This window comes from Strix aluco, unplaced genomic scaffold, assembly GCF_031877795.1.
Source record: "Strix aluco isolate bStrAlu1 unplaced genomic scaffold, bStrAlu1.hap1 HAP1_SCAFFOLD_33, whole genome shotgun sequence".
Taxonomy (NCBI): Eukaryota; Metazoa; Chordata; class Aves; order Strigiformes; family Strigidae; genus Strix; species Strix aluco.
In genome coordinates, this window is record NW_027436647.1 from 1 (window position 1) to 14,503 (window position 14,503).

The 14,503-nt window shown below is 60.7% G+C and overlaps 1 protein-coding gene across 1 annotated transcript; it reads right to left on the reverse strand.

The window, feature by feature from the left end:
• Positions 1 to 99: 99 nt before the first annotated feature.
• LOC141919111 (uncharacterized) lies at positions 100 to 8,056 on the reverse strand (the record flags this gene model as incomplete). Its single annotated transcript, XM_074814087.1, has 7 exons — positions 7,653 to 8,056; positions 7,391 to 7,462; positions 7,192 to 7,299; positions 5,821 to 5,892; positions 5,256 to 5,360; positions 4,828 to 4,935; positions 100 to 207 (listed from the first exon to the last, which is right to left on the reverse strand). Coding segments are annotated over exons 1-7 (676 nt in total), but the record flags the coding sequence as incomplete, so codon positions are not given.
• Between the last annotated feature and the right edge of the window lie 6,447 nt (positions 8,057 to 14,503).

The following is a 14,503-nucleotide window of genomic DNA, read 5'->3' on the forward strand; positions in this document are numbered from 1 at the left end:
TGAGCGGCCCCTTCCTACTGTGCAGGCTACGGCTTGTCCATCCACGCATCTAAAACCTCAGCTTGACAAGGCTTCTGCTTAACAGGGACAGACACCCACCGTAGGCTGTAACGGCCCTGTCCACTGCCTTCGGGATGTCCTCGAGGACTTCTGAGGACTGCTGAAAGGGTTTTCCTGATTCAACGTTATACTTTGCTCCTTGAGGACCTGAATGGAAAGTCCAAAGTTAAATTTCTCACAAATAGAATATTGAAAACAAGTGTGTCGTCTGTGGAGTCAGTCAAGACTGACTACTTACCCCTGCGACTCCAGGGAAGCGCCAGCGCAGGACCCGGATGAGGAGCTGGAAAAGCCTTCCCTGTACCCACATCTGCAACCAAACACCCACGAGAATTTTCCATCATACACCGTCATGACCGAGCAGCAGAACATAAGAGCGGATCACGCAATGGCACGGGCACACACAGTGCAGGTCCACGTTTCTCACAGCCGCGAGAGACGCCTCGCTCACATCTGGGCTTTGAGCCGGCGGCTCTCAGAGGAATTCAAAAGCCGCGACGTACCCATGTGATCTCCCTGAGCGTCCCCCCTGGCAACCCAGCTGGGAAACAGGATAGTGATCGCCTCCAGCCACGTCTGTGAACAGACAGAACAGAGAAGCTCCATGAGCTATTTCAATACACCTCTGCAGGTCTGAACGGCCGCGAAGGCACTTCCAACACGGGAGTGCTCCGTGGCACTCATCCCCCCCCTCCATCAGGAGCGCTGTGCAGACAGGTACTGGGCGCCTGGAGCAGGAGGATCTAAAACAAGACATGCACGGAGGTGTTGGAGAAAGGACTCCCTGGAGCTCGCACCAGCTCTAAACCCCAACAAGCCCACCGCTGGCCTTGCAGCAGGCACTGGAAGCAGCGCAGGGCCGGAGAGGCTGGCACAGACACCTTCGCAAGGCAGAGTGCTCACATCTCTGAGCCCAGCCGGTCCCTCTCTGCCCCTCTTCTGCTCGGCTGAGCGTGGGCCAAGAGAGCGTTAACTGAAATTTCACAAGAACGAATATTAAAACTAAGTGCTCGCTCATTCAGGGGACATACCTGTGCGATCGCCCCCAGGGCCCCGAGACAAGATCCGGCCGAGCCGTCGGGTGGCCGTTGGCTTCGGGCACAGCTGTAATCAAGCACATTCCCAGTAGAGGTTGGGAGCTCCTTTGCCAGTGACCTGCAGTGACTGGAGGGGGTCAGGTAATGCCATGGGACCCAGACGTGGGTGGACATTTCCAGAGGTGCAGAGGGGCCGGGGTGACCTGTTAGTTGCACCTGGAGGCTTTCAAAATACTGTTTCCAGGCCCTGTGCAACAGCCCTCAAGGACCGGATGGATAAATGTATGGCCCCTGGGCATTTCTTCCTGGGACACGTTTTCTGGGCAGAAAAGGCGCCCACGGGAAGATGTTATTGTTCACCTATCTGACGGAGAAGAGCCCAGTGACCAGGGAGAGGCTGCCCCAGCGCTGCCCCGTCTGTTCCCCGGGCTGTGGGCTGGGGCTGTGTGTCCCATGGTGACCCAGGCTGGCCGGGGAGAGCGGGGAGAGCATTGCAGGGCTGGAGCAGGAATGCTCCTGTTTTCCCCAGTGGACACCTCCCCAGGAGGGACGTCCCCGAGGCTGAAAGCTGGGGTCCAGCCGGGGAAACGGCAGAGACACAAACCCCCCGGACGTGGCTGTGCCCGGCCTGGGGAAGAAGTGCTCCCGAGGGCTATTGCCCGGCTGCTGCCGTGCTGCCGGGCCCTGACACACAGACCGGGGCAAGGCTGCCCTGGGGCAGGCGGCGCAGGGCCGGCTCCAGGGACACTTTCTCACTGCTGCTCCCAGTCCCACCGTCCACACCGGAAAAGGCCCCTGCAGCAAAGGCAGCCCCCTGTGCCTCCGTACAGGACATCTGCCTCCCGCTGCCCGCGGAGCTGGGCACAGCTCACTCGGCCCAGCCCAGCCCTGCAGCTCTGCCGGCCCTGCCCCCACCACGACCCCAGCCCCGCTGTCAGCCCGAGGTGCAGTGGGTGCTGCCCCACGCTGCCTGTGCATCCCCTGCGCTCTCCCCTCTGGGGACTGGCAAGGTGCTGCCCTCTCAGCACTGAGCAGCAATCAGATCCTCGGCAAGTCCCTCACCCACTCAAGGCGGTGAGTCCCACCAGCTCCTGCCAGCTGGACACCACCGTCTGCCCAGAACAGCTCTGGCCCCAGTAAGGCTGTAACTGGGGCAGCAGCTGTTCCTGGGGCTCGCTGGAACCCCAACTGCCACCAGAGACTCGACCATGTCTGCAGCTTGCCGAGCGCCCGCAAGGCCTGTAACTGAGTGTCGCTGCAGTGAGGCTCTGAGCGGGCCCCTTCCTACTGTGCAGGCTACGGCTTGTCCATCCACGCATCTAAAACCTCAGCTTGACAAGGCTTCTGCTTAACAGGGACAGACACCCACCGTGGGCTCGGGTGGTCCTGTCCCAGCTCCTTCAGAATTCCTGGACGACTTCTGAGGTCCACTGGGAGGGTTTTCCTGTTTCAGAGATGTACTTTGCTCTTTGAGGACCTGAATGGAAAGTCCAAAGTTAAATTTCTCACAATAGAATATTGAAAACAAGTGTGTCGTCTGTGGAGTCAGTCAAGACTGACTACTTACCCCTGCGACGCCAGGGAAGCGCCAGCGCAGGACCCGATGAGGAGCTGGAAAAGCCTTCCCTGTACCCACATCTGCAACCAAACACCCACGAGAATTTCCATCATACACCGTCATGACCGAGCAGCAGACATACGAGCGGATCACGCAATGGCACGGCACACACAGTGCAGGTCCACGTTCTCACAGCCGCGAGAGACGCCTCGCTCACATCTGGGCTTTGAGCCGGCGGCTCTCAGAGGAATTCAAAAGCTGCGACGTACCCATGTGATCTCCCTGAGCGTCCCCCCTGGAACCCAGCTGGGAAACAGGATAGTGATCGCCTCCAGCCACGTCTGTGAACAGACAGAACAGAGAAGCTCCCATGAGCTATTTCAATACACCTCTGCAGGTCTGAACGGCCGCGAAGGCACTTCCAACACGGGAGTGCTCCGTGGCACTCATCCCCCCCCTCCATCAGGAGCGCTGTGCAGACAGGTACTGGGTGCCTGGAGCAGGAGGATCTAAAACAAGACATGCACGGAGGTGTTGGGAGAAAGGACTCCCTGGAGCTCGCACCAGCTCTAAACCCCAACAAGCCCACCGCTGGCCTTGCAGCAGGCACTGGAAGCAGCGCAGGGCCGGAGAGGCTGGCACAGACACCTTCGCAAGGCAGAGTGCTCACATCTCTGAGCCCAAGCCGGTCCCTCTCTGCCCCTCTTCTGCTCGGCTGAGCGTGGGCCAAGAGAGCGTTAACTGAAATTTCACAAGAACGGAATATTAAAACCTAAGTGCTCGCTCATTCAGGGGACATACCTGTGCGATCGCCCCCAGGCCCCGAGACAAGATCCGGCCGAGCCGTCGGGTGGCCGTTGGCTTCGGGCACAGCTGTAATCAAGCACATTCCCAGTAGAGGTTGGGAGCTCCTTTGCCAGTGACCTGCAGTGACTGGAGGGGGTCAGGTAATGCCATGGGACCCAGACGTGGGTGGACATTTCCAGAGGTGCAGAGGGGCCGGGGTGACCTGTTAGTTGCACCTGGAGGTTTTCAAAATACTGTTTCCAGGCCCTGTGCAACAGCCCTCAAGGACCGGATGGATAAATGTATGGCCCCTGGGCATTTCTTCCTGGGACACGTTTTCTGGGCAGAAAAGGCGCCCACGGGAAGATGTTATTGTTCACCTATCTGACGGAGAAGAGCCCAGTGACCAGGGAGAGGCTGCCCCAGCGCTGCCCCGTCTGTTCCCCGGGCTGTGGGCTGGGGCTGTGTGTCCCATGGTGACCCAGGCTGGCCCGGGGAGAGCGGGGAGAGCATTGCAGGGCTGGAGCAGGAATGCTCCTGTTTTCCCCAGTGGACACCTCCCCAGGAGGGACGTCCCCGAGGCTGAAAGCTGGGGTCCAGCCGGGGAACGGCAGAGACACAAACCCCCCGGACGTGGCTGTGCCCGGCCTGGGGAAGAAGTGCTCCCGAGGGCTATTGCCCGGCTGCTGCCGTGCTGCCGGGCCCTGACACACAGACCGGGGCAAGGCTGCCCTGGGGCAGGCGGCGCAGGGCCGGCTCCAGGGACACTTTCTCACTGCTGCTCCCAGTCCCACCGTCCACCCGGAAAAGGCCCCTGCAGCAAAGGCAGCCCCCTGTGCCTCCGTACAGGACATCTGCCTCCCGCTGCCCGCGGAGCTGGGCACAGCTCACTCGGCCCAGCCCAGCCCTGCAGCTCTGCCGGCCCTGCCCCACCACGACCCCAGCCCCGCTGTCAGCCCGAGGTGCAGTGGGTGCTGCCCCACGCTGCCTGTGCATCCCCTGCGCTCTCCCCTCTGGGGACTGGCAAGGTGCTGCCCTCTCAGCACTGAGCAGCAATCAGATCCTCGGCAAGTCCCTCACCCACTCAAGGCGGTGAGTCCCACCAGCTCCTGCCAGCTGGACACCACCGTCTGCCCAGAACAGCTCTGGCCCCAGTAAGGCTGTAACTGGGGCAGCAGCTGTTCCTGGGGCTCGGCTGGAACCCCAACTGCCACCAGAGACTCGACCATGTCTGCAGCTTGCCAGCGCCCGCAAGGCCTGTAACTGAGTGTCGCTGCAGTGAGGCTCTGAGCGGCCCCTTCCTACTGTGCAGGCTACGGCTTGTCCATCCACGCATCTAAAACCTCAGCTTGACAAGGCTTCTGCTTAACAGGGACAGACACCCACCGTAGGCTGTAACGGCCCTGTCCACTGCCTTCGGGATGTCCTCGAGGACTTCTGAGGACTGCTGAAAGGGTTTTCCTGATTCAACGTTATACTTTGCTCCTTGAGGACCTGAATGGAAAGTCCAAAGTTAAATTTCTCACAAATAGAATATTGAAAACAAGTGTGTCGTCTGTGGAGTCAGTCAAGACTGACTACTTACCCCTGCGACGCCAGGGAAGCGCCAGCGCAGGACCCGGATGAGGAGCTGGAAAAGCCTTCCCTGTACCCACATCTGCAACCAAACACCCACGAGAATTTCCATCATACACCGTCATGACCGAGCAGCAGAACATACGAGCGGATCACGCAATGGCACGGCACACACAGTGCAGGTCCACGTTCTCACAGCCGCGAGAGACGCCTCGCTCACATCTGGGCTTTGAGCCGGCGGCTCTCAGAGGAATTCAAAAGCCGCGACGTACCCATGTGATCTCCCTGAGCGTCCCCCCTGGAACCCAGCTGGGAAACAGGATAGTGATCGCCTCCAGCCACGTCTGTGAACAGACAGAACAGAGAAGCTCCCATGAGCTATTTCAATACACCTCTGCAGGTCTGAACGGCCGCGAAGGCACTTCCAACACGGGAGTGCTCCGTGGCACTCATCCCCCCCCTCCATCAGGAGCGCTGTGCAGACAGGTACTGGGCGCCTGGAGCAGGAGGATCTAAAACAAGACATGCACGGAGGTGTTGGGAGAAAGGACTCCCTGGAGCTCGCACCAGCTCTAAACCCCAACAAGCCCACCGCTGGCCTTGCAGCAGGCACTGGAAGCAGCGCAGGGCCGGAGAGGCTGGCACAGACACCTTCGCAAGGCAGAGTGCTCACATCTCTGAGCCCAAGCCGGTCCCTCTCTGCCCCTCTTCTGCTCGGCTGAGCGTGGGCCAAGAGAGCGTTAACTGAAATTTCACAAGAACGGAATATTAAAACCTAAGTGCTCGCTCATTCAGGGGACATACCTGTGCGATCGCCCCCAGGCCCCGAGACAAGATCCGGCCGAGCCGTCGGGTGGCCGTTGGCTTCGGGCACAGCTGTAATCAAGCACATTCCCAGTAGAGGTTGGGAGCTCCTTTGCCAGTGACCTGCAGTGACTGGAGGGGGTCAGGTAATGCCATGGGACCCAGACGTGGGTGGACATTTCCAGAGGTGCAGAGGGGCCGGGGTGACCTGTTAGTTGCACCTGGAGGCTTTCAAAATACTGTTTCCAGGCCCTGTGCAACAGCCCTCAAGGACCGGATGGATAAATGTATGGCCCCTGGGCATTTCTTCCTGGGACACGTTTTCTGGGCAGAAAAGGCGCCCACGGGAAGATGTTATTGTTCACCTATCTGACGGAGAAGAGCCCAGTGACCAGGGAGAGGCTGCCCCAGCGCTGCCCCGTCTGTTCCCCGGGCTGTGGGCTGGGGCTGTGTGTCCCATGGTGACCCAGGCTGGCCCGGGGAGAGCGGGGAGAGCATTGCAGGGCTGGAGCAGGAATGCTCCTGTTTTCCCCAGTGGACACCTCCCCAGGAGGGACGTCCCCGAGGCTGAAAGCTGGGGTCCAGCCGGGGAACGGCAGAGACACAAACCCCCCGGACGTGGCTGTGCCCGGCCTGGGGAAGAAGTGCTCCCGAGGGCTATTGCCCGGCTGCTGCCGTGCTGCCGGGCCCTGACACACAGACCGGGGCAAGGCTGCCCTGGGGCAGGCGGCGCAGGGCCGGCTCCAGGGACACTTTCTCACTGCTGCTCCCAGTCCCACCGTCCACCCGGAAAAGGCCCCTGCAGCAAAGGCAGCCCCCTGTGCCTCCGTACAGGACATCTGCCTCCCGCTGCCCGCGGAGCTGGGCACAGCTCACTCGGCCCAGCCCAGCCCTGCAGCTCTGCCGGCCCTGCCCCACCACGACCCCAGCCCCGCTGTCAGCCCGAGGTGCAGTGGGTGCTGCCCCACGCTGCCTGTGCATCCCCTGCGCTCTCCCCTCTGGGGACTGGCAAGGTGCTGCCCTCTCAGCACTGAGCAGCAATCAGATCCTCGGCAAGTCCCTCACCCACTCAAGGCGGTGAGTCCCACCAGCTCCTGCCAGCTGGACACCACCGTCTGCCCAGAACAGCTCTGGCCCCAGTAAGGCTGTAACTGGGGCAGCAGCTGTTCCTGGGGCTCGGCTGGAACCCCAACTGCCACCAGAGACTCGACCATGTCTGCAGCTTGCCAGCGCCCGCAAGGCCTGTAACTGAGTGTCGCTGCAGTGAGGCTCTGAGCGGCCCCTTCCTACTGTGCAGGCTACGGCTTGTCCATCCACGCATCTAAAACCTCAGCTTGACAAGGCTTCTGCTTAACAGGGACAGACACCCACCGTGGGCTCGGGTGGTCCTGTCCAGCTCCTTCAGAATTCCCTGGACGACTTCTGAGGTCCACTGGGAGGGTTTTCCTGTTTCAGAGATGTACTTTGCTCTTTGAGGACCTGAATGGAAAGTCCAAAGTTAAATTTCTCACAAATAGAATATTGAAAACAAGTGTGTCGTCTGTGGAGTCAGTCAAGACTGACTACTTACCCCTGCGACGCCAGGGAAGCGCCAGCGCAGGACCCGGATGAGGAGCTGGAAAAGCCTTCCCTGTACCCACATCTGCAACCAAACACCCACGAGAATTTCCATCATACACCGTCATGACCGAGCAGCAGAACATACGAGCGGATCACGCAATGGCACGGCACACACAGTGCAGGTCCACGTTCTCACAGCCGCGAGAGACGCCTCGCTCACATCTGGGCTTTGAGCCGGCGGCTCTCAGAGGAATTCAAAAGCTGCGACGTACCCATGTGATCTCCCTGAGCGTCCCCCCTGGAACCCAGCTGGGAAACAGGATAGTGATCGCCTCCAGCCACGTCTGTGAACAGACAGAACAGAGAAGCTCCCATGAGCTATTTCAATACACCTCTGCAGGTCTGAACGGCCGCGAAGGCACTTCCAACACGGGAGTGCTCCGTGGCACTCATCCCCCCCCTCCATCAGGAGCGCTGTGCAGACAGGTACTGGGTGCCTGGAGCAGGAGGATCTAAAACAAGACATGCACGGAGGTGTTGGGAGAAAGGACTCCCTGGAGCTCGCACCAGCTCTAAACCCCAACAAGCCCACCGCTGGCCTTGCAGCAGGCACTGGAAGCAGCGCAGGGCCGGAGAGGCTGGCACAGACACCTTCGCAAGGCAGAGTGCTCACATCTCTGAGCCCAAGCCGGTCCCTCTCTGCCCCTCTTCTGCTCGGCTGAGCGTGGGCCAAGAGAGCGTTAACTGAAATTTCACAAGAACGGAATATTAAAACCTAAGTGCTCGCTCATTCAGGGGACATACCTGTGCGATCGCCCCCAGGCCCCGAGACAAGATCCGGCCGAGCCGTCGGGTGGCCGTTGGCTTCGGGCACAGCTGTAATCAAGCACATTCCCAGTAGAGGTTGGGAGCTCCTTTGCCAGTGACCTGCAGTGACTGGAGGGGGTCAGGTAATGCCATGGGACCCAGACGTGGGTGGACATTTCCAGAGGTGCAGAGGGGCCGGGGTGACCTGTTAGTTGCACCTGGAGGTTTTCAAAATACTGTTTCCAGGCCCTGTGCAACAGCCCTCAAGGACCGGATGGATAAATGTATGGCCCCTGGGCATTTCTTCCTGGGACACGTTTTCTGGGCAGAAAAGGCGCCCACGGGAAGATGTTATTGTTCACCTATCTGACGGAGAAGAGCCCAGTGACCAGGGAGAGGCTGCCCCAGCGCTGCCCCGTCTGTTCCCCGGGCTGTGGGCTGGGGCTGTGTGTCCCATGGTGACCCAGGCTGGCCCGGGGAGAGCGGGGAGAGCATTGCAGGGCTGGAGCAGGAATGCTCCTGTTTTCCCCAGTGGACACCTCCCCAGGAGGGACGTCCCCGAGGCTGAAAGCTGGGGTCCAGCCGGGGAACGGCAGAGACACAAACCCCCCGGACGTGGCTGTGCCCGGCCTGGGGAAGAAGTGCTCCCGAGGGCTATTGCCCGGCTGCTGCCGTGCTGCCGGGCCCTGACACACAGACCGGGGCAAGGCTGCCCTGGGGCAGGCGGCGCAGGGCCGGCTCCAGGGACACTTTCTCACTGCTGCTCCCAGTCCCACCGTCCACCCGGAAAAGGCCCCTGCAGCAAAGGCAGCCCCCTGTGCCTCCGTACAGGACATCTGCCTCCCGCTGCCCGCGGAGCTGGGCACAGCTCACTCGGCCCAGCCCAGCCCTGCAGCTCTGCCGGCCCTGCCCCACCACGACCCCAGCCCCGCTGTCAGCCCGAGGTGCAGTGGGTGCTGCCCCACGCTGCCTGTGCATCCCCTGCGCTCTCCCCTCTGGGGACTGGCAAGGTGCTGCCCTCTCAGCACTGAGCAGCAATCAGATCCTCGGCAAGTCCCTCACCCACTCAAGGCGGTGAGTCCCACCAGCTCCTGCCAGCTGGACACCACCGTCTGCCCAGAACAGCTCTGGCCCCAGTAAGGCTGTAACTGGGGCAGCAGCTGTTCCTGGGGCTCGGCTGGAACCCCAACTGCCACCAGAGACTCGACCATGTCTGCAGCTTGCCAGCGCCCGCAAGGCCTGTAACTGAGTGTCGCTGCAGTGAGGCTCTGAGCGGCCCCTTCCTACTGTGCAGGCTACGGCTTGTCCATCCACGCATCTAAAACCTCAGCTTGACAAGGCTTCTGCTTAACAGGGACAGACACCCACCGTAGGCTGTAACGGCCCTGTCCACTGCCTTCGGGATGTCCTCGAGGACTTCTGAGGACTGCTGAAAGGGTTTTCCTGATTCAACGTTATACTTTGCTCCTTGAGGACCTGAATGGAAAGTCCAAAGTTAAATTTCTCACAAATAGAATATTGAAAACAAGTGTGTCGTCTGTGGAGTCAGTCAAGACTGACTACTTACCCCTGCGACGCCAGGGAAGCGCCAGCGCAGGACCCGGATGAGGAGCTGGAAAAGCCTTCCCTGTACCCACATCTGCAACCAAACACCCACGAGAATTTCCATCATACACCGTCATGACCGAGCAGCAGAACATACGAGCGGATCACGCAATGGCACGGCACACACAGTGCAGGTCCACGTTCTCACAGCCGCGAGAGACGCCTCGCTCACATCTGGGCTTTGAGCCGGCGGCTCTCAGAGGAATTCAAAAGCCGCGACGTACCCATGTGATCTCCCTGAGCGTCCCCCCTGGAACCCAGCTGGGAAACAGGATAGTGATCGCCTCCAGCCACGTCTGTGAACAGACAGAACAGAGAAGCTCCCATGAGCTATTTCAATACACCTCTGCAGGTCTGAACGGCCGCGAAGGCACTTCCAACACGGGAGTGCTCCGTGGCACTCATCCCCCCCCTCCATCAGGAGCGCTGTGCAGACAGGTACTGGGCGCCTGGAGCAGGAGGATCTAAAACAAGACATGCACGGAGGTGTTGGGAGAAAGGACTCCCTGGAGCTCGCACCAGCTCTAAACCCCAACAAGCCCACCGCTGGCCTTGCAGCAGGCACTGGAAGCAGCGCAGGGCCGGAGAGGCTGGCACAGACACCTTCGCAAGGCAGAGTGCTCACATCTCTGAGCCCAAGCCGGTCCCTCTCTGCCCCTCTTCTGCTCGGCTGAGCGTGGGCCAAGAGAGCGTTAACTGAAATTTCACAAGAACGGAATATTAAAACCTAAGTGCTCGCTCATTCAGGGGACATACCTGTGCGATCGCCCCCAGGCCCCGAGACAAGATCCGGCCGAGCCGTCGGGTGGCCGTTGGCTTCGGGCACAGCTGTAATCAAGCACATTCCCAGTAGAGGTTGGGAGCTCCTTTGCCAGTGACCTGCAGTGACTGGAGGGGGTCAGGTAATGCCATGGGACCCAGACGTGGGTGGACATTTCCAGAGGTGCAGAGGGGCCGGGGTGACCTGTTAGTTGCACCTGGAGGCTTTCAAAATACTGTTTCCAGGCCCTGTGCAACAGCCCTCAAGGACCGGATGGATAAATGTATGGCCCCTGGGCATTTCTTCCTGGGACACGTTTTCTGGGCAGAAAAGGCGCCCACGGGAAGATGTTATTGTTCACCTATCTGACGGAGAAGAGCCCAGTGACCAGGGAGAGGCTGCCCCAGCGCTGCCCCGTCTGTTCCCCGGGCTGTGGGCTGGGGCTGTGTGTCCCATGGTGACCCAGGCTGGCCCGGGGAGAGCGGGGAGAGCATTGCAGGGCTGGAGCAGGAATGCTCCTGTTTTCCCCAGTGGACACCTCCCCAGGAGGGACGTCCCCGAGGCTGAAAGCTGGGGTCCAGCCGGGGAACGGCAGAGACACAAACCCCCCGGACGTGGCTGTGCCCGGCCTGGGGAAGAAGTGCTCCCGAGGGCTATTGCCCGGCTGCTGCCGTGCTGCCGGGCCCTGACACACAGACCGGGGCAAGGCTGCCCTGGGGCAGGCGGCGCAGGGCCGGCTCCAGGGACACTTTCTCACTGCTGCTCCCAGTCCCACCGTCCACCCGGAAAAGGCCCCTGCAGCAAAGGCAGCCCCCTGTGCCTCCGTACAGGACATCTGCCTCCCGCTGCCCGCGGAGCTGGGCACAGCTCACTCGGCCCAGCCCAGCCCTGCAGCTCTGCCGGCCCTGCCCCACCACGACCCCAGCCCCGCTGTCAGCCCGAGGTGCAGTGGGTGCTGCCCCACGCTGCCTGTGCATCCCCTGCGCTCTCCCCTCTGGGGACTGGCAAGGTGCTGCCCTCTCAGCACTGAGCAGCAATCAGATCCTCGGCAAGTCCCTCACCCACTCAAGGCGGTGAGTCCCACCAGCTCCTGCCAGCTGGACACCACCGTCTGCCCAGAACAGCTCTGGCCCCAGTAAGGCTGTAACTGGGGCAGCAGCTGTTCCTGGGGCTCGGCTGGAACCCCAACTGCCACCAGAGACTCGACCATGTCTGCAGCTTGCCAGCGCCCGCAAGGCCTGTAACTGAGTGTCGCTGCAGTGAGGCTCTGAGCGGCCCCTTCCTACTGTGCAGGCTACGGCTTGTCCATCCACGCATCTAAAACCTCAGCTTGACAAGGCTTCTGCTTAACAGGGACAGACACCCACCGTGGGCTCGGGTGGTCCTGTCCAGCTCCTTCAGAATTCCCTGGACGACTTCTGAGGTCCACTGGGAGGGTTTTCCTGTTTCAGAGATGTACTTTGCTCTTTGAGGACCTGAATGGAAAGTCCAAAGTTAAATTTCTCACAAATAGAATATTGAAAACAAGTGTGTCGTCTGTGGAGTCAGTCAAGACTGACTACTTACCCCTGCGACGCCAGGGAAGCGCCAGCGCAGGACCCGGATGAGGAGCTGGAAAAGCCTTCCCTGTACCCACATCTGCAACCAAACACCCACGAGAATTTCCATCATACACCGTCATGACCGAGCAGCAGAACATACGAGCGGATCACGCAATGGCACGGCACACACAGTGCAGGTCCACGTTCTCACAGCCGCGAGAGACGCCTCGCTCACATCTGGGCTTTGAGCCGGCGGCTCTCAGAGGAATTCAAAAGCTGCGACGTACCCATGTGATCTCCCTGAGCGTCCCCCCTGGAACCCAGCTGGGAAACAGGATAGTGATCGCCTCCAGCCACGTCTGTGAACAGACAGAACAGAGAAGCTCCCATGAGCTATTTCAATACACCTCTGCAGGTCTGAACGGCCGCGAAGGCACTTCCAACACGGGAGTGCTCCGTGGCACTCATCCCCCCCCTCCATCAGGAGCGCTGTGCAGACAGGTACTGGGTGCCTGGAGCAGGAGGATCTAAAACAAGACATGCACGGAGGTGTTGGGAGAAAGGACTCCCTGGAGCTCGCACCAGCTCTAAACCCCAACAAGCCCACCGCTGGCCTTGCAGCAGGCACTGGAAGCAGCGCAGGGCCGGAGAGGCTGGCACAGACACCTTCGCAAGGCAGAGTGCTCACATCTCTGAGCCCAAGCCGGTCCCTCTCTGCCCCTCTTCTGCTCGGCTGAGCGTGGGCCAAGAGAGCGTTAACTGAAATTTCACAAGAACGGAATATTAAAACCTAAGTGCTCGCTCATTCAGGGGACATACCTGTGCGATCGCCCCCAGGCCCCGAGACAAGATCCGGCCGAGCCGTCGGGTGGCCGTTGGCTTCGGGCACAGCTGTAATCAAGCACATTCCCAGTAGAGGTTGGGAGCTCCTTTGCCAGTGACCTGCAGTGACTGGAGGGGGTCAGGTAATGCCATGGGACCCAGACGTGGGTGGACATGTCCAGAGGTGCAGAGGGGCCGGGGTGACCTGTTAGTTGCACCTGGAGGTTTTCAAAATACTGTTTCCAGGCCCTGTGCAACAGCCCTCAAGGACCGGATGGATAAATGTATGGCCCCTGGGCATTTCTTCCTGGGACACGTTTTCTGGGCAGAAAAGGCGCCCACGGGAAGATGTTATTGTTCACCTATCTGACGGAGAAGAGCCCAGTGACCAGGGAGAGGCTGCCCCAGCGCTGCCCCGTCTGTTCCCCGGGCTGTGGGCTGGGGCTGTGTGTCCCATGGTGACCCAGGCTGGCCCGGGGAGAGCGGGGAGAGCATTGCAGGGCTGGAGCAGGAATGCTCCTGTTTTCCCCAGTGGACACCTCCCCAGGAGGGACGTCCCCGAGGCTGAAAGCTGGGGTCCAGCCGGGGAACGGCAGAGACACAAACCCCCCGGACGTGGCTGTGCCCGGCCTGGGGAAGAAGTGCTCCCGAGGGCTATTGCCCGGCTGCTGCCGTGCTGCCGGGCCCTGACACACAGACCGGGGCAAGGCTGCCCTGGGGCAGGCGGCGCAGGGCCGGCTCCAGGGACACTTTCTCACTGCTGCTCCCAGTCCCACCGTCCACCCGGAAAAGGCCCCTGCAGCAAAGGCAGCCCCCTGTGCCTCCGTACAGGACATCTGCCTCCCGCTGCCCGCGGAGCTGGGCACAGCTCACTCGGCCCAGCCCAGCCCTGCAGCTCTGCCGGCCCTGCCCCACCACGACCCCAGCCCCGCTGTCAGCCCGAGGTGCAGTGGGTGCTGCCCCACGCTGCCTGTGCATCCCCTGCGCTCTCCCCTCTGGGGACTGGCAAGGTGCTGCCCTCTCAGCACTGAGCAGCAATCAGATCCTCGGCAAGTCCCTCACCCACTCAAGGCGGTGAGTCCCACCAGCTCCTGCCAGCTGGACACCACCGTCTGCCCAGAACAGCTCTGGCCCCAGTAAGGCTGTAACTGGGGCAGCAGCTGTTCCTGGGGCTCGGCTGGAACCCCAACTGCCACCAGAGACTCGACCATGTCTGCAGCTTGCCAGCGCCCGCAAGGCCTGTAACTGAGTGTCGCTGCAGTGAGGCTCTGAGCGGCCCCTTCCTACTGTGCAGGCTACGGCTTGTCCATCCACGCATCTAAAACCTCAGCTTGACAAGGCTTCTGCTTAACAGGGACAGACACCCACCGTGGGCTCGGGTGGTCCTGTCCAGCTCCTTCAGAATTCCCTGGACGACTTCTGAGGACTGCTGAAAGGGTTTTCCTGATTCAGCGTTATACTTTGCTCCTTGAGGACCTGAATGGAAAGTCCAAAGTTAAATTTCTCACAAATAGAATATTGAAAACAAGTGTGTCGTCTGTGGAGTCAGTCAAGACTGACTACTTACCCCTGCGACGCCAGGGAAGCG